Here is a 22,767-nt window from a genome sequence, read left to right on the forward strand (position 1 = left end):
GCCTGGTGTGTGCTTAACCCTACAGCTGGCCTGGAGGTCAGCCAGCCTGGGACAGGGCATGGCTGCTTCTGGCTCCCTGTGTGCTGCAATCGACCCTTTCCTCCCGTGCCTCAGTTTCCCCATGAGTAAACCAGGACGCCATTGGCAAAGCCAGATGTTGGATGTGGGCCAGGGTGTGTCCGGAAGTTGGTAGCCTGGCCACAGAGGGGTGAGTTCTGGGGGTGCTCACCCACGAAGAGCAGGGTGAAGATGAGGGTGAGCTGGTAGACGGCATGGCCCAGGATGTTCTTCATCATGGTCCGTGAGATGAGTGGCTTGTTGCGGCCGTAAGGTTTCCTCAGGAGCAGAGTCTCGGTGGGCGGCTCTGTGGCCAGGGCCAGGGAGGCAAACGTGTCCATGATGAGGTTCACCCAAAGCATCTGCACGGCCTTGAGAGGGGAGTCCTACAACAATGGCGGAGAGAGGACCGTCACATAGTGAGCCACCAGAGCCAGGGGGCAGGGTGTCAGCAGGATCCCATCACAGGCTGCAGGCTGCCCGGCTCTGGTACTCTGCGCATGTGTGTGGCAGGTTCTTAAAGCTTCTGTGGAGAGCATTATGAACTGCCGACCTCAGTCCTGGGCCCACAGGCTCAATGGCCACAGCTCCCTGACTTCTGGGAGGCTCAGCCACATCCTTGCCTACTTCCCTCCTGTCTGAAGCCAGCACCCAACCTGTTAGCTCCCTGCTGCCTCTGCCCTTCAGCCTCAGGGGCTCAAGTCTCTCTGTCCTGGAGACAGTGTCCTCGAGCTCTGCTCCCACTCCCACCTTATCTTCCATCATCTTATATCTCATGGGTTTTTATAACTATGACTCCAAAATAAACGCGCGATCATGATCCCCATGCTCCCAATTTACACAGGAGATCTTGTCTTTTTCTACTTCCCATGTAGATTAGACTCACATATGTTTCTCCTAGGGTTCTCTTTGTTGTCTAGGTTTTCTGGGATTGTGATTTGTAGTCTGGTTTTCTTTGCTTTATGCCTACAAACCACATGTGATAATTGTCTTTCTGGGTGAGTGGGTTACCTCACTCAACATGATGTTTTCTAGCATCCATTTGCCTGCAAATCTCAAGATGTCATTATTATTTTCCGCTGTGTAGTACTTCATTGTGTAAATGTACCACATTTTCCTTATCCATTCTTAGGTGCGGCCAGTGCTCTTAACTGCTGAGCCATTTCTCCAGCCTCCAGCTGTGACTTTTGTGGAACATTGAGGGACCCTTCCTCCAGGCTCTCTCTCTCTCTCTCTCTCTCTCTCTCTCTCTCTCTCTCTCTCTCTCTCTTTTTTTTTTTAAAAACAAGGTTTCTCTGTGGATTTGGAGCCTGTCCTGGAACTAGCTCTTGTAGACCAGGCTGGTCTCGAACTCACAGAGATCTTCCTGCCTCTGCCTCCCGAGTGCTGGGATTAAAGGAGTGCGCCACCACCGCCCGGCGTCCTCCAGGCTCTCTTGGCCCCAGAATCCTACCCAATCTCTTCTTGTTTAAGGTCTTGTTCTCTTACTTCTACATCTATCTTCCTGGGGCCCCTTCATTGTCCCCCACACACCTGTCACATGGTGTCTGGAACAAACTTCTCCCACACATGGTCTCCTTCTATCCAGAGCCCCTGTCCCTCACCATTGGCTCTACCCTTGGCCCTCCCGTGGCCCATGGATGCCCCTCCAGGAAGTCCTTCTATTCTGAATGCTTCACAGCTCCTTGCCTGTCTACCTTCCCTGTGTTTTCCCTGCTGTCTCTGCCTGGGAGGGTGCGGCTCTGGGCTTTCTCCAGCCCTTCTACATTACCAGATATAAGAACCTCAGGGTCAGGTGTGCGATTTCCCCACCAAAGCCTACATGGCCCTGCTCAGTCAGAAATGTTGGCCATCTGATCCTTGTCTTTGAATCCATTTTCTTAACGGCACCAGTCCAGTCTCCAGGAAGCTGTCACGGTAATGTCTACAGTTAACCACTAGAGGGTGCTTTTCACCTACAGACCAGGGGAGAGCCTTCATGCAGATGAGGAACCCTTGACTCTCAGGGCTTGCTTGGGTGGCACAGGGTCAATACTGCAGCTACCATAGCACCATGGTGGAGGTCACAGCAGAGGGGAGCAGTGTCCTGTGTCCCTGTGACCCTTGGGGATGGCTGCACATTAGACTCTGGGTTCCCCTATGGGTAGGGGCTTGTGAACCCAGGTGGTGACTAGGAACAGTCAGCTCTCTGAGACTCCCTTAGAACTGAAGTCACCCTCCTTCCCCATACCAAAAAAAGCCAGTTCCTGGGAGATGCAGTCTGGTTATGTCAGGAGATATAAGAGCCAGGCCGAATGCCTGGCCATTCTCTCCTTTGAGCCTGCTTCTGCCTCTGTGAAATGGTACTCACTCCACCTGGCTCCTCCTGTCTCAGTGAGTGGCCTGCTGAGAACCCAGTAACAGCGATCTGGACAGACAGAACCCCACTGCCTCCTCCATCCAGCCATACCGCTCCTAATCTACCCCACTCCGGAGTGAAGGCCCCACAAAGCTTGGTCGGATCTGGATCCTCAGCTGGCCAACTAATCTCCCCTGGGCCTGCAATGCCTTTGCCCCAGCTTCTGCAGGCTTCTGGAGCAAGGGTCAGGCAGGTGCAGGTGGTGAGACAGGCACGAGGCCTTGTACCCCTCATCTCTTGGGCCGTCTGAATCACACCACCTCTCCATGCCTCGTTTCTAAGTTGCACGGGACTGGTGGCTGCATGGAGGACTATAACGGAGTCCCATTCTTGTGTATCACACAGCGTGTGTCCGTCTCCAGTGTTGCGATCCCAGCAACCTAGGATGCCCTGGAGGCCCGAGACTGCCCTTCCTGGCTTTGGGTATGGTTCTCCCAGGACCCACCTGTGTGATGCAGGCACCTGTGAAGGCCACGATCACAGCCACCACGTTGACCGTCAGCTGGAACTGCAGGAACTTGGATATGCTGTCGTAGACGTTCCGTCCCCACATCACTGCCTTGACGATGCTACTGAAGTTGTCGTCCGTCAGGATGATGTCGGAGGCCTCCTTGGCCACATCTGTGCCTGCAATGCCCTGTGGGGACAGGGACAGGAGCCTGGTGGGGCAGCCGGGGAGGTGAGTGGCTCTATATGGCCGTTCTTACCTCTAACACAGCCTTAGCCCTGTACCCCTCACTCCTGACGTAAAGGAACCAGCTCATTCAGACCACACAGAAACACACATGCATATATGTGTATACATGCATACAAACATGCACACATATACAGGTGTGCACGGGTGCACACAGCCACCCCCCCCCCTGAGGCCAACTTTTTCCCCTAGGAAGCCTGGCCTTGCTGCATTCCTCCTTGGTCTCTAAACACCCAGCAGGGCAGAGCTGACCCCAGCATGGCCCCGATTGCACCTTTCAGGAAGACCTCTGAGGCTAGGCTGGGGCTCAAAAGCTTTGGCTGAATACAAACTTTGGTGGATGGTGAGGGTGGGTGTTAAGTGTGTGTCGGAAGACCCATATGCCAGTTTGAAGCTGTGTAGTCCAAGCCTTGCCATCCTTGCCTTTGAGACCCAATCAGTCCTGAGGCCCCCTTCGAGCCACTCTTACCATTGCGAAGCCCACATCGGCCTTCTTGAGAGCAGGTCCATCGTTGGTCCCATCCCCCGTCACAGCCACCACCTGCCGCTGTTCAGTGTGTGTGCTGTCAATGATGCCTAGGGGGTAAGAGGGTGTGCTCAGGGTCCTGAGCCAGCCCTGAGCCTCAACATGGCCTCTGCCCTGTCTGGCCAGCCAGCCCCTCCCATCACTGCTCTTTCCCATACTTTCAGGGTACCAGGCTCCTCATTAGCCCAGGCTGGCTTGGGGTTGCCCATGCTCCAGCACTGTCTCTGCTCTCACAGTTCTTGGCAGTTCTACCGAGAAACACAGTCCCCTCGTTATCCTGCCATAGCCAGGCCATTTGCTAGGGATCCTGCCCCACTGGCGTTGACCTCTCTCTGCACACACATCTCCAATGACATAATTGGTGAAAACCAGATCGAACACAACACCTCATGCCATCACTGTGGCTGGTTGCCTCCTTGTCCGTGTGTAGGCATTGCCCTGTCTGTGCTATGAAACAGCATCAGCCTGTGGAGGCCGGAGACAAGGTTCCAGGGTTGGGACACCATCCCTTCTACCCCGCAGAAAGCGCAGCCTCCCTGACTGGTTCCTTGGGAGTTATCCTGGCTATTCCCGCTGGCTGGCAGTCAGTCCAAATCCTACTGGCCCAGGCTCAGTCTGTTTGGACTCCTGTCCCTGAAGCTGGCAGGTCAATTTTTGACTCTTCTGGGTCCTTGACCAGCACTGGGCTCCTCTATGGCAAGGAACTCACCAGACCCTACACTGCATGGTTCCTTGGGGCCTCCCTGTGGTCACATCTCTATCCTGTCTCTTCTGGCCTCTCAGCAGCTGGTCCCACAGTAGTCCACACTCTTCTCTGTAGACTCCCCTCCTATCTTCCTAGGTACCTGTCACCTGTGAGTATTCCTCTTTTCTCCTTGTCTCTCTGGTCTCTAATGGTCTTACTTTTTTTCTTCCGGTTTATCAAGACAGGGTTGTTCTGTGTAGCCCTGGCTGCCCTGGAACTCACTCTGCAGACCAGGCTGGCCTTGAACTCGGAGAACCGCCTGCCTCTGCCTCCTGAGTGCTGGGATTAAAGGCATGCACCACCATCTAATGGTCTTTCTTCTACCAACACTCAGGTGGGTTTCCTGGGCTTCCCTTGCCCCTGCCCTGTATGTCCATCACCCCAGAGGGCTCTAGCTGAGGCTCACACTGTCCTGACAATGGCTGGCTGTCACAGATGGCACTACTAGGATGCCAGAGGCCCTGGCTCAGAAGTCTCACAGTAACCATTAACCTCTCACCAGGTCTGTTATGCCTGACTCCCAGGGAAGGGGTGTGGGCTTGTAGCGGGGTCTGTACTGGGGACGCTATGGGATTCCCTGCTGTTTCTCTCCACACCAGATCCTCACACAACCTACTTGCACATGACCAGACATGACCCAGCACAAACACCGCCCAGTCCTACTGCAGCTGTTACCTTCGGAAGATCCCAGTGACCCCTCTGCCTTCGGGTCACTCTCCTAAAGCAGACTGAGCTCCCTATTCATCGTTTTTTTTTTCTTGGCCTTCCTATGTATCTCCCCTCCCCTTGGGGTGATGGTATCACTGGTCCATCGTGGCCAAGGTCAATCTGCCTTAATCGCCTCTTGTTCTCGTACCCTTGATCTCAGGGGTTCTGCACAGTGTAGTTCCCTGTGCTGTGAGGAACACAGAGCTTCCCTCTGCCCTCACCCTCAGACTTGGGCTTCACATCCTCTCCAGCCTGAGCAAGAGTCCAGCGGCTGGAGCAGAACATCCTCTTGCACTGTGCAGGGATGCGGCTTGGTGCCTATGCCGTGGAACCCATGCTGTGCGCAGTGGAGGACAAGCTAGAGCACACAGTAGTTCCTCCATAGGGGCTCAGGGACAGAGTCAGGGAGTGAAAGATGAGTCAGTGAGGAATGAGGAGAGCCAGGGCCCTGCTTCAGCGTCTGTCAGTGAGGAATGAGGTGAGCCAGGGCCCTGCTGCAATGTCTGTAGTCCGTGGGGTTCCACGCTCCTATCCACAGGCTACATCTGCTTCCATCTTTAAGACACAAGCATCTAAGGTGCCTAGGGGTAATCCCAGGCAGAAGTAACAACCTCACCTTCTGGACATTTTACAGATGGGGAAGCTGAGACCCAGAGTGGACAGACTGGCCAAGGCCTCAGAGAGGGTAGTAGGAGTCCTAAGATGTGAACCAGGGCTGTAACTACAGGAATGCAGGTTGGTGTTGCTGAGGCTCAGTGAGTGATAACCCTCTCATGGCAGGCAGGAAGGTTCTAGCCTTGGGCTATTCCCAAGCCTTCTCATCCTTTGGGCCTGTTCACAAGGGTTGGCTTCCTAAGGGTTTGGGGCCTGACAGAGCGGGAAGGTAAGCTGCCTTTCAGATGACAAAGAACAATAAATACTATCTAGGCATGAAAGAGCTCGCTCGGTCTGTGGAAAGTTCCGGAAGGTCTGCACAAGAAAGGCTGTATGAGCTGGGCAGTGGTGGGGCATGCCTTTAATCCCAGCACTCGGGAGGCAGAGACTGGCAGATCTCTGTGAGTTCGAGGCCAGCCTGGTCTACAGAGTGACAGGCTCAAGAGCTACAGAGAAACCCTGTCTCGTGTGGGGGATGGGGCTTTATGCACATGGATTAGAACAATTCTAGCCAAGTCAGCCCTCCTGCCAGGCAGTCTGAGTCCCCAGGTCTAGGCCCACAGCTCCCTCGAGGAAGTTCAAGGGTCAGAAGAGAGTCTCTCAGTCTCCCCATGCCCCCTTTCCCCAGGGGACTTCTGCAGGCCTCCCAAGGCTGAAAAGGAACAAGTCAGCAGGTCCTCATGTGAGGAGAATCCCTGATGTCCCCTCTTCTCTTCTGTGGGGAAGCTGCGATGCCATGCGAATGGGGCTTGGCTCAGGGAGAGCTGCTTCTGGGCTCAGAATTACGGATGCCACCCCAGTCTTACCTTTAACCAGCGTGTGCTTATCCGTGGGCGAGGAGCGAGCCAGCACTCTCAGCTTTGGCCAGATCTTGTCAATCCGCTCCTGCTCAATCTGGAGAGGGGTGTGGTACGTCGGTGGGGTCAGAGAGAGAAATCGAGCCCCATGCAGTCACTGGGCTCTTCGGGGGCACACCAGTTGGCTTCCGTTTAAGCATGCAATGCCCAAGCCTCCCGGCCCCCTCTTGAGCTTGGCCCGAGGCAGAGCCTTTGCGGTAGCCACATGCGCGTACCTCCCCCTTCTCATTGCGGATCCTCCGGTTGAACTCTTTGCCCTCCAAGCACAGGAAATCCTCCCCAGGGTGGATAATGCCACACTTGATGGCAATGGCCCGGGCTGTGTTGATATTGTCACCAGTGACCATGCGGACTGTGATTCCTGCCCGCTGGCACTTGCGGATGGCTTCTGGGACCTGTACAAGAGGGGAAGAGCCATGTGGGAGGGCATCACTTGTTTAGGCCCACCTTGTCTTCAAGGAGTCAGGGCTACCTCTTCTCCCAGGCGACCTCCCTAGGTAACTAGCCAGGAGCTGATGGTGCCTATGGCAGGCATTACCAATTGATCACAACCTCGTCTGAAATCTGGTAGGGTCTTAGAATTCTCAGCCCCCAGAGCCCCAGATAGCCACCACCTATTGACCTTGATAGTCTATCCTGGGATGAAATCTATGGCTTTTGACCTGGATAAAAGGCACTGGAAAGGCCCTAAGGAAGACCTACACCTTAAGTCTGGCCTTAGGCAAGAGTGCAGAGCGGTGAACTAACTGCACTTGAACTTGCCCAGGCTTCATCTACAGGGTCCACGACCAATTCCTTTGTGTATTTTCAATGTTGGAGATGCCTGTGCATTCAAAGCTTCTTTATTTACCTTGATTTAGAATAAATGCGAGCGGTGCTTCTTCAGGCTAAACAGGACCGAGAGGGACCAAGCACCTGGCTTTTGCTGACTGAAACGACACACTGACATCTGGGCCAGTCTGGTCAGGCAATCAGAAGGTGCAGGGCCTTTCCTCTCAGTGGCTTCACCCCCTTAGAGTGGTTAGGATGTGGAACATGGCTGAGAGCCAATACCAGTGTTCATATATGACACAGATGACCGGAATGAGTAACTGTGATCCAAGGCAGTGGCAGAGACATAATTAAGGGACATGCTACTGTGTACTGTGACATAGTTAAGGGAACATGCCACAGTGTATCAAAACCCAGATGTATGCGTGTGTATGATATATGTGTGTATGATGCATGCATATGATATATATATGTGATGCATGAGTATGTATGTGACTGTATATATGCATGTATGATATATGCATATATGATGCTTGTATGCATTGTGTGTGCTTGATGTGTGTGTGTGTCTAGGCAGCACACTTGCCTTCAGTCTCTGGGCTGCTGTTCTAGAAACCTACACCTTGTCTGGCTTCTGTACCTAAGGTCTTATACCAGGAGGGGTTTTGCCTCATCTGACTCCACCCCTCTGCTCATTGCCTAGATCTGTGGTAGACATCCCCAGCAGAAGGCTGGCCCCGTCTCTGCTTGCACGCCCCTAGTGATGAGGGTGCTCCCTATCTCTGAGGTCTACTGCTCCACAGTGAAGCTAGGTTAGCTTGTTCTTCCAGAGAACCTTTATTTCTCCCAGATGGAGTGTTACTCTGACACAGCCGAACTTTCCTAGGGTCTTTAGTGCAGGCTGAGACTAAGGGCTCTGGAAAGCACAGAGGAGGGTGAGTGGAGGAGACCACTGCGAGCTTCCCGGAGCAAGGGGTGTTCGAGTCCATTCCTTTCTGTTAAAAACAACTGAGGCTCTGTTGTGAGGTTGTGTGCAGGGGCTCAGGCCATGCAGCTAGCACACAGCGGTCCTGTCCACATTGCTGATCTGAAGGTATGCAGACAGAGATACCTCTAGGTATAAGGGGTCTGAGCTGTGCTGCAGGCCATCAGGAGGAGCTGGGGGAAGGGTGGGATGGGGGATGGTGGCTGCGAAGCCTCTGAGGGAGCTGAGGTCAGACGGGGGGGGGGGGGCGGGCGGGGGTGNGGGGGGGGGGGGGGGGGGGCAGGCGAGGGTTGTGTGCTTCGGAAGTCCTGCACTAGAGATGAAGCAGTTGGTAGTGCAGTTTAGGACTCAGGCTTTGTCTGTTTGGTTTGTTCTGGGCAGAGTCTCACTATGTAGACCAGCCTGGCCTGGGACTTGCTATGTAGAGCAGGCTGGCCTCAAAACTCACAGAGATCCACCTGCCCCTGTCTTCTGAGCGCTGGGATTAAAAGCGTGCACCATCACGCTTGGCCCAGGACTCAGACCTTTTAGACTTCCTCACAGGATAAAGCTGACCACATTCTAGACATTGCCAACCAAACCAGGTCTGATTGAAGAACAAGCCTCCAGGGTCCTTTCTGGGCTTTCCTCTCATAAATGCAATAGGGGTTTTCACGAGGGCCCATATGAGACATCTGGGATAGTTTAGACCCAGAGTGTTCTCTGAGGGTCTGTGTATTGGGGTCTTGGTCCCCAGGGTGGCGCTGTCAGAGGTACCAGGGCCTTTAGGAGATGGGTATGTGTGATGTGTATTGGAAGGGGACTCTGGGACCTCAGTCTCTTTTGTCTTTTTCCTCTCGGCTCTGACATTAACGGGGACTTTGCCATGTGCTCCCACTGCTGTTGCTGCCTTGCCAACGGCTCCAAAATAGTGGGATTTCCTGGTCATGAACCGATACCTCTGAAACCAAGAGCCTAATAGGACCTTTGTCCATTATTTTATTGCAGTAATGGAAAGCTGTTTTTTCCATTTCCCTTTCTTTGCCCACTCTGCCCCGCAGCCTGGGATGCCCTTTTCCCCTCAGCCTTTATATGGGACCTTTTACTTGCCATCTGTGCTCAATGCCCTCTACTCTAGGTCCCTCCAACCCAGAGGGACTTCTCCTTAAACTGTTCTTAGGCTTTTCTTTGCTCCGTTGTTCATTCACTCAACAAACAGCAAGGGAACATTCGGTTGCTCTGTGCTTGGAGGCCCGAGATGATTAAGACTCAAATCTCAGGAGCATGGCTCTGGTTGAAATATGTTTTCCATATAAATAAAACCAGTCTTAACTATTTTAAAAAGTGGCTTCCTCTGCTAAAATTATCCTAGATATTCTCACTGAGAAAAAAACAGCCAGGAAATGGGCGCTTCCTGTTGTCATTACATAAAGGCTTTTAAACATCTGCTGTTTCTGGTGACAGCCGGTGTCTGTGACTCCAAGGGCTCCGAACGCCCCCGAGGTAACCCCCAATGTGTCCTAAACCGATGCTCCACTGACAGCTTCCTCTGTGCTGGCTTCTGCCAGCTTCGGAATTGTCTTAAGTAAGAACTGGGGTGAGTGTTTAATGCTGCTGTGGCCTGTGGTGGGCCCAAGGCAGGAAAGCAGTGTGCAGTGGGGAAACTGAGGCAGGTGGGGAGTAAGCCTAGGAAAGTCTGGGGACCACAGCATTTTGTCTTCCTGGGCCTCATCATGCTGGAGCCCAGTATAGAGGGCTCATTGTGTGACTTCAGAAACCATATGCTGGGTAAGGGACAGAGGACAGAGCTGGGAAAGTTCAGGAGACACAGGGACCCTGCAGGAAAGCCACATACAAAACTGCGGACAGGGCTGCTTGTGAGGTGGGACCCAAGGCCCGAGTATGGCAGAAGTTCAGTGTGAGGTGGGAACAGGGGTCTGTGTGTGTGGGGACTCACTGTGAGGTGAGAAGTGGGGTCTGGGTGTGGGGACACTGACTGTGAGGTGGGAACTGGGGCCAGGGCGTGGTGGGGGCTCACTATGAGGTGGGAACTGGGGCCAGGGTGTGGTGTGTACTCACTGTGAGGTGGGAAGTGGGGTCTGGGTATAGTGGGGACTCACTGTGAGGTGGGAACTGGGGTCTGGGTGTAGTGAGAGCTCATTGTGTGGTGGAATTGGGGGCCTTGTCAGAATGAGGCTCTAGGTTCAGGTCTCAGCAGGAGAAAGAAGACCCCGCCCCACCCCATCCCGCAGTTCTGCTGGTTTAACTTGGAGATTCGTACAGTCCGACCTTCTCATTCCCAGACAGGGAAACTGAAGCCCAGGAGGAGATGTCACCTAAGGCACCTGCAATGCTTTATGTCACCTGCCAATGACAGCATCTGCAGTCACCTTGGGGTCAACTCTCTGGCCATGTCTGTGAGGATTTCCCAGATTAGGTTAACTGAGGTGGGAAAATCCACCCTAACGACGGGCAGCATCTATCCATACGCTGGGGTCCTAGACAGAACATGAGGAGAAAGAGCTGAGCCCCAGCATCCGTCTCTCTTGGCTCTCTGACAGCAGATGCCATGTCACACTGATGCCTTCCTGCCTTCCCCTCCAAATATAAGCTCGAATCAACCCATCCATCCTTAAGTTGCTTCGGTCAGGTAATTTGTTTCAGGGACGAGAAAGGAGCTGATGAGAGACTGTCAGAGGGGCGTGTTAAGCTGGGGTCCCAACCCTGGAGGAAGCTACAGAGCCCAACTGCAGCTTGCAATACTTTAGATATTAAAATAAAGTGTGTGTGTGTGTGTGCACGTGTACGGGTGTGCATGTGTGTGTGTGTATGTGTGTGTATGATTTTTACATGCCATAGTACACATGTGGCGGTTAGAGGACAGCTCTGTAGAGTTGGCCCTCTCTTTCCACCTTTCTCAGAATTCCAGAGATTAAACTTACGTCATCCAGCTTGCATGGTAAACACTTTTCCCCACTGAGCCAAGCCATTTTGCCAGCATCATAACATGCATTTCTGAATACATTTCTCAGTGGGTCATGGGTGAGGTGGGGCACAGGCTGGATGGTTGAAAGGCAATGGGCAGGATGATGGACTGATGGAAGCCTAGTGGGCTTGGGTGTGATGCTTCAAGCAGCTATCTCTGGTCTAAAGAGGACAGAGCCTGCAAGAAGAGAGCCCCTAAGTTGACACACATTCTGTAGATAGGAGAAAAACATCCCAAGGAAGCAGGTGACTTGTTGGGGGCAAAACTTGGTCTTGTGTCCAGCTGCCTCTTGCCATTTGAGTGTTTAAAGCAAGAACTTTAGATGACAATACGGTCATTAAAAAGTACTGGGGACTTAGTCCTGCTCCAAGGTCCTGGGCACGGAGCTCTCTGTAGGTTTTTCCTCCTGGGTCAAGGCTCAGAACACCAGGTCTACTCTGTGTCCATCGAACCACTTACAGTGAGACTTTGGGATCATCCTGGTCTCTCGGGGCCTAGTGTGCATCCATAAACTAATGAGTGGGAAGGGACATGAATGAGGTCAAGGTTCAAACCTCCTTGACCAGCATTCAAAACAGAAGAGGGCGGAGGATACTTGCGGCATGTTTGACTTCATGGAATTCTAAGTGTGCTACCGAGTTACAAGGTTGGGTCATAGCTAAAGGTCTTAGGCCCTCCTGCAGGTTTATCACCATCCTCTGGAAGGATGTTTCAGAGGCTGTTTGGGGAGGGGTCAGTCTGGAGTTGGAGAAGGCTGCACAGAAGGGAGCAGCTGGGAAGAGGTTGGGCAGGTGACCTGACCCTGACACACTGCGACAAAGCTCTGCTTGCCCGTATGCAGTGATTTCCAGGGGGGAGATAATAGATAAACCCATTTCTGGGAGGCCTGAGCCCAGTAACTGCTGGGGACAAACAGCTGTCCTGGGAGGTTGAACACCATCTTCAGGGACTAGGCCGACAGACAGGAAGAGGGCTAAAATGGATAATAAAGAGGCGAACTTTCTGCTCTGTGTGTGTGGAGTTGGGGAGCAGCAAGAACAGTGTTGGAGGGCTGGGGTCAAGTTCATTCACTCTCATTCATTCATTCATTCATTCCACAAGCCCCTGCTTTTTCTGAAGACTAGGCTGTTCCAGTACAGGATCCTGAGAAAGTAATGATTCAGCTGGGGAGGCCATGAAGTATCCTCATTTTTGGGTCTCTGACCTATATGCTGGTCTTGATACTCATATGTATATAGCCTGCTTTCTTATGCTACCTCATGGGTATGTGTAGGTATGGAGGAAGATAGTGTTATACCCAGGCTACCGATATGACTCAGAGAGGTTATGTAATTGGATCAGTGCCATGCAGCTCAGCCATGCTAGAACATGGGGATCCAGGTCTGTCTGATACCTGTGCTGTCTGATGCCTTTTGCAGCTACCTGGCTTGGATGTCAAAGTCCATGTTTGTGATCTGGTTTCATCGTTCTTTGGAAGACAGAATCCTACAGCACCAGGTAGGAGCCCATAAGACAGCTCTCTACCTGTCTCCACTTTAAAAGGGGACCACTGGGCCTCTGAGAGAGAGCAGGGAGTGTCCAGAGGCCCAAAGAGAACACTACCAGAGCAGGGCAGGACACTGAATGGGCCATTGTTGGAGGAAAGTAGTCCTGGGTATCAATACTGAATCTCACAAGCCAAGGCCTACATGGACCCACTGTGGCCCAAGGGGAAGAGAAGCCAGCTCCTGTACCTGCTTCAGGCCCTGTGGGTAAGGTGAATTCCTGGCCTGCCCACAGCACTGACATCTTTCCACAAAGCCTAATCCTGCATGGGCAGACACGGGCCACACAGCCCTTCTTCTGTGACAATGTCAGGCCTTCTCTCTAAATTCAGTTACAGTTAACAGAGCCTGGAGTGGGACTGCACCCAGCATCCCACAAGGAACACTTCACATACCCCTTTCATCCTCATCACGTGGGCGAAGTCACATGTGCCTTCTGCTGGGAATGTGATGGGCCCTTGACTTGGGAGCCTTGTCTCCCAGATGCCTGCTGAAGGCAGATTGTGGCTGTGTTAGCAGGCTGGCCAGGGGACCCTATTACTGAGCCATCTCTGGGCAGAAAGAGACACAACCCTGACAGAACACTATGCTGTGAATTCTCCTAGGAGGATGTCCTGTGTACCCAGATGTAATGGAGGCTTAGAATCCAGAACATGCCAATAACCACATCCTATAGGGTTAGAGGCTTCTGGAGCTAGGCAAGCCCTAGACAGGAGGGAAACAGTCTTGGTGGATGTAGCAGGGGCAATATGAATACTGTTCTCACTCAGAGTAGCACCTGTTTATGGGCTGGGGGTGGGAGGGTCCTTCCCAGGTCTTTCCGAGTAGGTCTCTCTACATTGTCTTTATGTGGGATTGTTGGAGCGCGGGAAGGGTCCTGGTCCTGTTGCATAGGGACCTGAAGCACAGAGAGCTAAGTGGACAGTTCCAGGTTACTCATCGACCTGGCTCTAGCCCTGTCCCCTTCTCCTGTACTTGCCGGCCTCAGGGCCTACCTCAGGTCGCACTGGGTCTTCAATGCCCACCACGCAGATGCACGTGAGTTCATTGAGAATGTCATTCTCATTGTCCCAGTCGGGCTCAGGGCTGCTGGGGAAGTCACGGTAGGCCACACAGATGGTACGGAGCCCGTCACAGGCCATGGGCTCGATCACCTTCTTCACCATCTCGTCTCTGTCACGGGGCCGGAAGACACGGGGCTCCCCCGTCCCACTAAGGATCTTGCAGCACCTGGAGGAGGGAAAGGAAGGAGATGAATGAGGCCCACTTACCTTAGCCATTGGACACCCACTTGATCTGCCTCCCACAGTGACTCAGTGTGTGCAGCAGACAGGGGTGCAACTAGGTGGCCTTTTTACAGTATTTCCTTAGGCCCCTGTGCTGTCTGCTGCATGCGGCATTTGGGAGATTCCAATTGGGGGGGCAGGGAGCAATACCTCAGCTGAGATGGCTTGGGAAGGCCAAAACCTAGGCTAGTGGTTCTCTACCTTGCTCAGGTATCAGGCTCACCTGAGGAACATCTAATAAAATGAAAGTATGGGCCAGCTTTCATGGCTCTAGTCAGTGCTGTGGGACAATGATCTGTACACTGTCAATTGTATTTTAATAAAATGCTGGTTGGTCAGTAGCCAGGCAGGAAGTATAGGTGGGATAACCAGGCAGGAAGTCTGGGAATAGGAAAGCTCAGTCTTCAGTCGTCATCCAGACTCAGAGCAAGATGTGACTGCCTTGCTGAAAAAGGTACCAAGCTAACACAGACAAAAATTATGGGCTAATATAAGTTATTAGAGTTAATAAGAAGCCTGAGCTAATAGGCCAATCAATTTATAATTAATATAGACCTCTGTATGTTTCTTTGGGACTGAATGACTACAGGACCGGGTGGGACAGAAATCTCAGTCAACACTAGTCAGAGTTGTCTGAGTAAGACAGGAATCAATGGATTGTCTTTCTTCCCTCCCTTCCTTTTTTTCCTTACATTCTTTTTGTTTTTTCTTTGAGAGAGGGTCTCAGTGTAGACAAGGCTGGCCTTGAACTCAGAGATTCTCCTGCCTGACTCCTGAGTGCAGGGATTAAAGGTGTGTGTCACCATGTCTTTCACTAAGGTGATTCTAATACACTTACAAGTCAGGGTTGAGAATCTTTGGGCTCGACTGCAGGACAAATGGGGAAACTGAGGTGCAGAGGGAAACTAACTTGCTTAGGTTTGGCTTACATAGGGATGTGTGACTCAGACATCCCCAGCCATGCTGGGTGGCTTACTTTTTGAGCACGATCTCGGAGGCACCCTTGCTGTACATGCGGAAGCTCTCGTCGGGCATCTTGATGACGGTGCTCATGGACTTGCGCACGGAGTTGAAGGTGTACACCTTATACAGCTTCTCTTCCGGCATCTGGCTGCGCACCGGCTCATAGTCCTGCTTCAAGTCCAGCACGAAGCCCAGCAGGCCACACTCAGTCTTGTTGCCCACCTGCCGGGGCAGGGCACCTTCCTTTTCTGGGGGCTGTGGAGAGAAGTGGTGCTGCTTGTGCAGGGCAGGACTTGCCACAGAGGAATCCTGGCACTGGCTATGATTTTGATCCTGATGTTGCTGCATGGCTGAGCCTGCAGCAGTCAGGGCCACTGGTGGCTAGGATGTGGGCCTCTGAGACAGACACTCTAGGTCTCTGAGGCACTCTAGGCTAGTCCTGATTCTGGGGCAGATCATTAAGCAGAATTTGCTTTTTTAAAAATTATGAACAATTTCTATGTTAGTTTGTTTTCTATTGTGATAAGCGCTATGACTGAAAACAGCTTTGTTTCCAGAGGTCCTTCCGCTCCTCCAGCCAACACAGCTTGGGGGAGGAAATGGTGTATTTCAGCTCCCATGTCCTAATCATGGCCCCACAGTCCTTCATTAAAGGAAGTCAGGGCAGGAAGTCAGGGCAGGAACTGGAGCAGAAAGCCATGGAGGGACATTGTTTACTGGCTGCCTAGGGACCATCTGCCTAGGGAATGACGCCTCCCACAGTGGCCTGGGCTCTGTCACACTAGTCATTAGTCAAGAGTATGCCCCGAAATATTGTCTCCAGGTCGATCTCATGGAGGCATTTCCTCAGTTGAGGTTCCTTCACCTAGATGATTCTAGCTGTGCCACAGTAACAAAAAACAAAAACAACACAATTTCCAACATAAAAGATAATGATAAAGAAACAGACAACCACACAACTGCTTCAGATTCTTTCCATGTTTGCTTGTGTTAAGACAGGGCCTGTCACATGTAGCTCAGGCTGAATCTGAACTGGCTACACAGCCAAACATGTTCTAAACTTCCTCATCTTCCTGCCTCTAGCTCCCAAGAGCTGGATTATAAGCGTGCCACCATGTCAGGCTAGATTTTTCTTCTTTTGAAAAATAAAACATGTGGGTTGAAGTTGAACCCCTCTGTATATTTCTTCTTACCCGCAGAACCCACTATCTGACCCGGAAGGGCTCTCAGTCTTCAATTTGTTTTTAATCGTCCCTGGGTGTGTGTTCTGACATTTTAAGATAACTGTTGATAAAAACTAACTCAGGAGGTCCTTGACACTCTCCTCCCAGCTCCCCCCAGTGTTAACCTCCCACATCACCATAGCAACAATATCACAACAAGGCAGGTATGCAGACACAGTCAAAGCAACCTCATTCAGACCCCACATGCATCCACACGTATTTGGTTCTTTATCAAGGTATGGCATTGATTCCTGGAAGCATCACGATGTCTAAACAGGGCAGTTTATCATGCATCCCTGTTTCCCTCCCTGATGGCCTTAGCTTGCTCTCTCCCTGTCTCTGGACACCAGTTTCTGCCCCTCTGCTCGTCTCATGTCTCCTTTCCTTTCGGTGCACACTGGAGATCAAACTCAGATTCTTGGACACGCTAAGCAAGAGATTTACCATGTGCTTTTCCATCGAGCTACATCCCCAGCCTGTGTCAGTCACGTCAAGCATAGTACATACATGAAATCTTATAGGATGTCATTGATGGAGACTGGCTTTTTCACTCAGCATAAGCCCCTTGAAACCAGGTATCCTGTGCACCTCATGCCTTTGAGTAGCATGTCCACAGTGTGCGTGGACCATGATCCTGGTTAGGTTAGAACACTCAGAAGAGATATTTCTGTTACGTTAAAAAATGGCCAAACGGGGCTGGAGAGATGGCTTAACCATATAGTGCCTGCCACACAAGCACGAGGCCCCGGGTTCGGACTCCCAGTACCCACATGAAAACCTGGGAGTGGCTGTGTGTGCTTGTAACCCCAGTGCTGGGGAGGCAGAGATGGCAGGAGCTCTGGAGCTCGCTGGCCCAATAGTAAAGCAAAATTGGTGAACCCAGCTTCTGTGAGAGACTCTGTCTCAAAAAATAAGGTGGAGCCAGGGATGGTGGCGCACACCTTTAATCCCAGAATTCAGGAAGCAGAAGCAGGTTTATTTCTGTAAATTCCAGGACAACCAGTCTCAATAAATAAAAAAATAATAATTTGGAGAGTGATTGAGGAAGATATCTCATATTGACCTCTAGCTGATACATACATAAACACACACACATCCACACCCATGATCTCTCTCTCTCTCTCTCTCTCTCTCTCTCTCTCTCTCTCTCTCTCACACACACACACACACACACACACATACACACTGGCCTTTCCAAGAGCTCTAGCCCAATGTCTGTGTGGGCACGTAGCTCTGTCTCGCCTGTTAAAAGCTTCCTATGAGGAGGCTGGCCCCTGCTGTCACTAAGTCACTCCCCAGTCCACTTGTGAAGCTGGCTTGTGCGCACCACTCCAGTGTGTTCCTTCTAAACTCTGCAAATACCACTCTACAAATAAGCTCAATCGACTCATCCTTCCTCCTGGTTCTTCTCTTTCTCTTCTCTCCACCTGCTCCTTTGACACACCCTTCAGCATCTGCTGGACCTCTGGCAGCATCTCTTGTCCTGTTCCTGAAGAATCCTTTTCCCTTTGCTGGTGGGCAAAGTCCTTCTCTTCCTTAAGGTCATGCTCAAATATCTCCTGAGTGGGTCCATCTCTTGCTTTCTAATTCCCTCCAAGTTCCCAGGCCAAACATAACCCAGCACACAGTAGGTGCTTAGCTACTGTTTGCTGATGGCTCAAGATGGACCAGTTGGCTGGGAAAGATGTAGGGACAGTAAGGTCAGTAGAGGATGCTGTGCATGAGCAGCAGGGTAGGCTTGGGACAAGTGCACAAGTGACTGCTGGGAACGCAGCTCTGCAAGTGCTCACACTGCACCTCCGCCCCCAGACACACACCCACTCATCTCTCTGAAAATTACGGTGTAGCTACTCGGGTGGCGTGTTCTCTGAACAGTCAATGGCTGCTGGAGATAACCGTAGGCCTGGAGAGGTTTTGTAGAGGAATGACATCTGTGCTCCTTCCACCTCAGAAGTGACGTGGCCTGGGTCTCAGAGGAGCCTTGCAGAAGGGGCTATCTGAATCCGTCCTCACCCTCTGTGATATTGCCCAAGAAAGCATCTGGAGCAAAGAGGCCGATTCAGGATGCCAGCTTTGGGGCTGGGGAGACGAGCTCAGCAGTTACAAGTGCCTGCTCTTCAATCATGAGGCTGGAGCTCGGATCCCCAAGCCCATCCTGGGTAGCTCACAAATGCCTATAGCACCGGCTCTAGGGGAGCTGACACCCTCTGCTGGCCTCTGTAGGCACCTGCATACATATGCACATATACACCCACACAGACACGTATACAAGCCACCCACACAGGCACAGAAATAAAACACAATAAACTTAATTACGAAAAAGACGTCAGCCTGTACCAGTGGCTCAGGGCAGGCGTGAGCCCTTCATCATTGATGGGGCATGCCTCTGGCTTACTCTCTGTTTCTGAAGCCCTGGCTCAGGCTCGGGAAGCAGACAAGAGCATGTGGGGATATAGACATGGGTAGGCAGTGGCCCCAAGACCCATGGATGCCAGGGAAGAAAGCAGATTTCAAACATGCCCACAGTTTCCTCATCTGTGGAATGTAGGGATTAGAGCAGAGGAAAAAACAACCACTTTCACATCAGTAGAACGTGGTAAGTGATGGCGAAGTGGGATTGAGTGGAAGGTTCCTTAGCGGGTGATCTGAGGTTCAGAACACCTCTTGGTTCCCTCAGCCTGGCTAACCTGAGACTCAGCATGAAGTGTCTTGGATGGTACCCCACGCCAGGTCACACTGAATCAGTGACAACTTCCCATCAAAAAAATTTTTTTTTGAGAAAATAAATTCTAAAACCTTACTTTTGTCTCACTAAATGCTCTTTTATGTTGTACTTTAAAAACTAATTTTATAACTAACTTTCTGGTGGTTTCAGTTTTATGTGTTTTCCACAACAGCGCTCCACCCCTCTGCTAATGAAAGAAAATGACGACACAGAGGCCTTAAATAAAAATACCTAATTACTTACTTGCCCCAGAGAGCCGAGCAGTCAGGCCTGCCAAGCACCCGGCATTTTATTACCCTCTGTGAAATATTTTAATTTTCCTCTAAGAGGATTTCAAACAATCCAGTGTTGCAAATGGCAGAGCTGCCTCCTCCGTAATTCAATTTGTTTCTCTGAACTTGAGCTCTGAAATCGCCTACGTGCGTTACTAAGAAGCGGTTGGTTGCCCTTCCCTCTTTGCTCTTGACTTTTTTACATCCTGACAAACTCAGAGGTTTTGCCTGTGTTCCAGCTGCAGAAGGCATCTTCTTTATGGGGCTTCTGTTCCGAGGCTAGAGGCCTGCTTAGAAGGTGGGGCCTCCCCTTCCCTCCCCCATCTCCAGGGGAAGGGTAGAAATGAGCTGCTCTTGCTGCACAGCTGCTGAAGCCAGGCTTGAGGCTGCTGCAAGCATCCTGAATTCATCCCAGAGCTCCCTACCCTTGCTTGGGTATTAAGCCCCCAGTAGTGCAGGGTATAACCATGGGCCTATTGTAGTTGGGCCAGTTGATGCTCTGTCTTTTGGTGCTGGCGCATGGATGCAGTGGAATCAATATATGACGACTTGAAGCGCTACCAACAATATACAGTTAGAAAAAATGGGATTAAGGGCTGGTGAGATGGCTCAGTGGGTAAAGGTTCTTGCTGCCAAGCCTAAAGACCCGAGTTCAAGTCCTGGAAGCCACAGTGTTGAAGGCGAGAGATGACTCCACAAAGCTGCCCTCTGACCTCCACATGTGTGTCATGGCATGTGTGGGCTATACTTACACACATCACACCCACACACCCACACATACATAAAATTAAAACCAAATACCCAGCATACATCACCTCACACCCATTATGATGTTACTACTAAATAGCAAAAGAAATAACAAATGCCTGTTAGAACGCGGAGTGCCCAGGGCCCTTGTATGCTGTCGGTAGGAATGTAAGATGATGCAGACACTGCGGAACACGGGGATCCCCTGCAACACTTAATGCAGAGAAACGGTCACACAGTAAGGTACAAATAATGACCACAGGGACTCAAGGACACCGTAGAGCTCGCACGCTCACGGCAACTGAGCTGTGGAAGCGAGGGACGGATGAATGGAAACACATCGTGGTCTACACACACTATGGAATACTGTTGAGTCTTAAAGAGGAAAGGCATTCTGGCCTCTGCTCTTACAGGGGTGAAGTGGAGGACATGGTGCTAAGAGAAATAAACCAGACACAAATGGTCTAATCTCAAGAAGTATCAACTCAGAGATGGAGGGCTGAGGGGCTGCTGCCAGGGGCTCAGGGAAGGGCCTGGGAGGTTGGTACTAATGTTTTGCAACATGACAAGTGTATGGCTGGGTCACAGCCATGGGAATGCACACCCTCCTCCTAACCTAAAGAGGGTTGAAAGGGTCCAGATGGCAAAATGGTCAGATTTTGTGGTACATGAAGGAAACCACCCAAACAAACTCCATTCTAACCACTGATTTGAGTATTAAATATCCTCTAAGGGTCAAAATGTCTTAGAGATGGACCCCCTTAGGAGGCGGCAGAGTCTTTGAAAGGAGGGGCAGAGTAGGAGGTCTTAGAGTCACTGGGTGTCCCTCCCCCAGGACTCCGGTCTCCTTCTCTTTGGCTTTCTGGCACCATGGTGACTGGATGTCTCTGCCACATGCATCCACCATGATACATGGCCTTACCACAGCCCAGAAGCTAAGGTCCGACTGATCACAGACACCAACCAAAATGACCTATCCCTTGTTCGAAGCTGGTTTCTCTTGGACATCCTTTATAGATCCAAGGCTGATAAAGTGTGATTTGGTGATTGTCCACAGGACTGACTTTCTGGGACTAAACATCATCCTCAAGGATGGACATTGACAACGAAAGTCCCCCCCACCCCCCATGCCTGGACTTTTCTCTCCGAGTGGACTTTGCTTCCCATTGAAGCATTCGCTCACATGCCCTTCAGGCTGCATCCTCACGGCTACCAGCAGGTGGGGCTGCTGATCCCATTTTACAGCTGTGTGCCCTGAGGCCCCAGGAGGAGAGGTGGCCTTGCTCAGACACAGCTGAGCCAGGACCTGTCCCTAGATCTGCACTCCTAGCCACTGCTGGTGGCTTCTGTCTCTCTCTGCAATACTGCAGAGAGTGGCACCGTCAGGGAGTCTGCACAACAGGCTCATCTCTGCCTGCCTCCAGCACGGAGACTCTATCAGTTGATTGCTAAATCTTCTGTGTCGCTTGCTGCTAGTAGGACACCAGAAGGAGTGAATTTTGGCAGAATTTGTCCCCCACAATTGTCACTTAAGGGCATGCATCCCCAAGAGTTTCTCAGGAACTAGGTTTCTTGAAGACAGCAAGGTGATCAAGTCATGCAGTGAACCACACTAGTGAGCCTTGAGATCTTTCTGAGAGGCTGGGGAGCAGGAGGATGGGTGTGTGTCTAGGACACAGGAGTCCCTTGACACGGAAAGCAAAATTCCCAAGCTCCTTATGCTCTATATGGATGGCTCATATGTGTACTGCTCATATGGACTGAGACCTGCCATGTAAGTAGTGTGTCGTATTTTGATGGCATATGGTATATGTTTATGGTATATGCAGTGGCTGGGAGGAGTGGTATATACAAGTGGTTAGCATGCGTGTGTTGTGGTATATAGTATGTATATGCAACAGACTGTGTGTGTGATGTATGTCTATGACGGGTGATGGTGTGTGACATGTGTATGGGTGGTACATTGTATCATGTGCTCTGTGTCCTGTGATGTGTAGTGTGAATGGCATGAAGGTATAGGGTATATGAAATACATTCTATGCATGCTATTCTTTGTGATGTGTTATATGGGGTTGGGTATTGTATGGCGTTTGCTGTGTGTGCTGTGCTGTGAAGTATGCATATGATCTGTTACATGTTATGGTTTTCTATGTTACATGTAATGTGTAGCAACATGGAGTGTGTGTTGGTATAAGGGTGTGTTCTGGTGTGAGGGTGTGTGCTGTTGTGAGGGTATATGCTGGTGTGAGGGTGTGTCTTGGCGTGAGGTGTGTGCAGGTATGAGCATGTGTGTGCTGGCGTGAGTGTGTGTCCTGGTGTAAGGGTGTGTCCTGGTGTGAGGGTGTGTCCTGGAGTGAGTGTGTGTCCTGGTGTGAGGGTGTGTCCTGATGTGGGGGTGTGCAGGTAAAGTGTAGACCACAGGGTGGGGCACTGCTATTAATAGCTCCATCAGAACTAGAATCCCCGGCTGGGGTCTCTAACTCTAGACATCTTTCCCCAGAGATCCTGTTTGTAAAAGATGAAAAACCAGGATTGCCGCTGAGTTTAGCATGGCGGCTCCTGTCATCTTACCCACCCTAGGCCACAATCTCCTTCACGCCTGCAAAGTCCCTTCTGGCTTCTTCCACATTCCTCTGTTTTCCTGTCT

General features: G+C 51.4%; 1 protein-coding gene across 4 annotated transcripts in view; it reads right to left on the reverse strand.

Moving 5' to 3' along the window:
* The window catches only part of Atp2b2 (ATPase plasma membrane Ca2+ transporting 2), a 312,886-nt gene that overhangs the window by 15,203 nt on the left and 274,916 nt on the right, over positions 1 to 22,767 (reverse strand). For all 4 annotated transcript variants that reach the window (XM_050148429.1, XM_050148430.1, XM_050148426.1 and 1 more), the window contains 7 exons: positions 15,167 to 15,408; positions 13,900 to 14,134; positions 6,855 to 7,034; positions 6,589 to 6,676; positions 3,619 to 3,725; positions 2,901 to 3,092; positions 230 to 443 (listed from right to left, as the gene is read on the reverse strand). In XM_050148429.1, the coding sequence (XP_050004386.1) occupies positions 230 to 443; positions 2,901 to 3,092; positions 3,619 to 3,725; positions 6,589 to 6,676; positions 6,855 to 7,034; positions 13,900 to 14,134; positions 15,167 to 15,408 (1,258 nt within the window). The remainder of the gene's footprint in view (positions 1 to 229; positions 444 to 2,900; positions 3,093 to 3,618; positions 3,726 to 6,588; positions 6,677 to 6,854; positions 7,035 to 13,899; positions 14,135 to 15,166; positions 15,409 to 22,767) is intronic.

Source organism: Alexandromys fortis, unplaced genomic scaffold, assembly GCF_014885135.2.
Source record: "Alexandromys fortis isolate MF-2015 unplaced genomic scaffold, M_Fortis_MF-2015_v1.1 scaffold_59, whole genome shotgun sequence".
NCBI classification, from domain to species: Eukaryota; Metazoa; Chordata; class Mammalia; order Rodentia; family Cricetidae; genus Alexandromys; species Alexandromys fortis.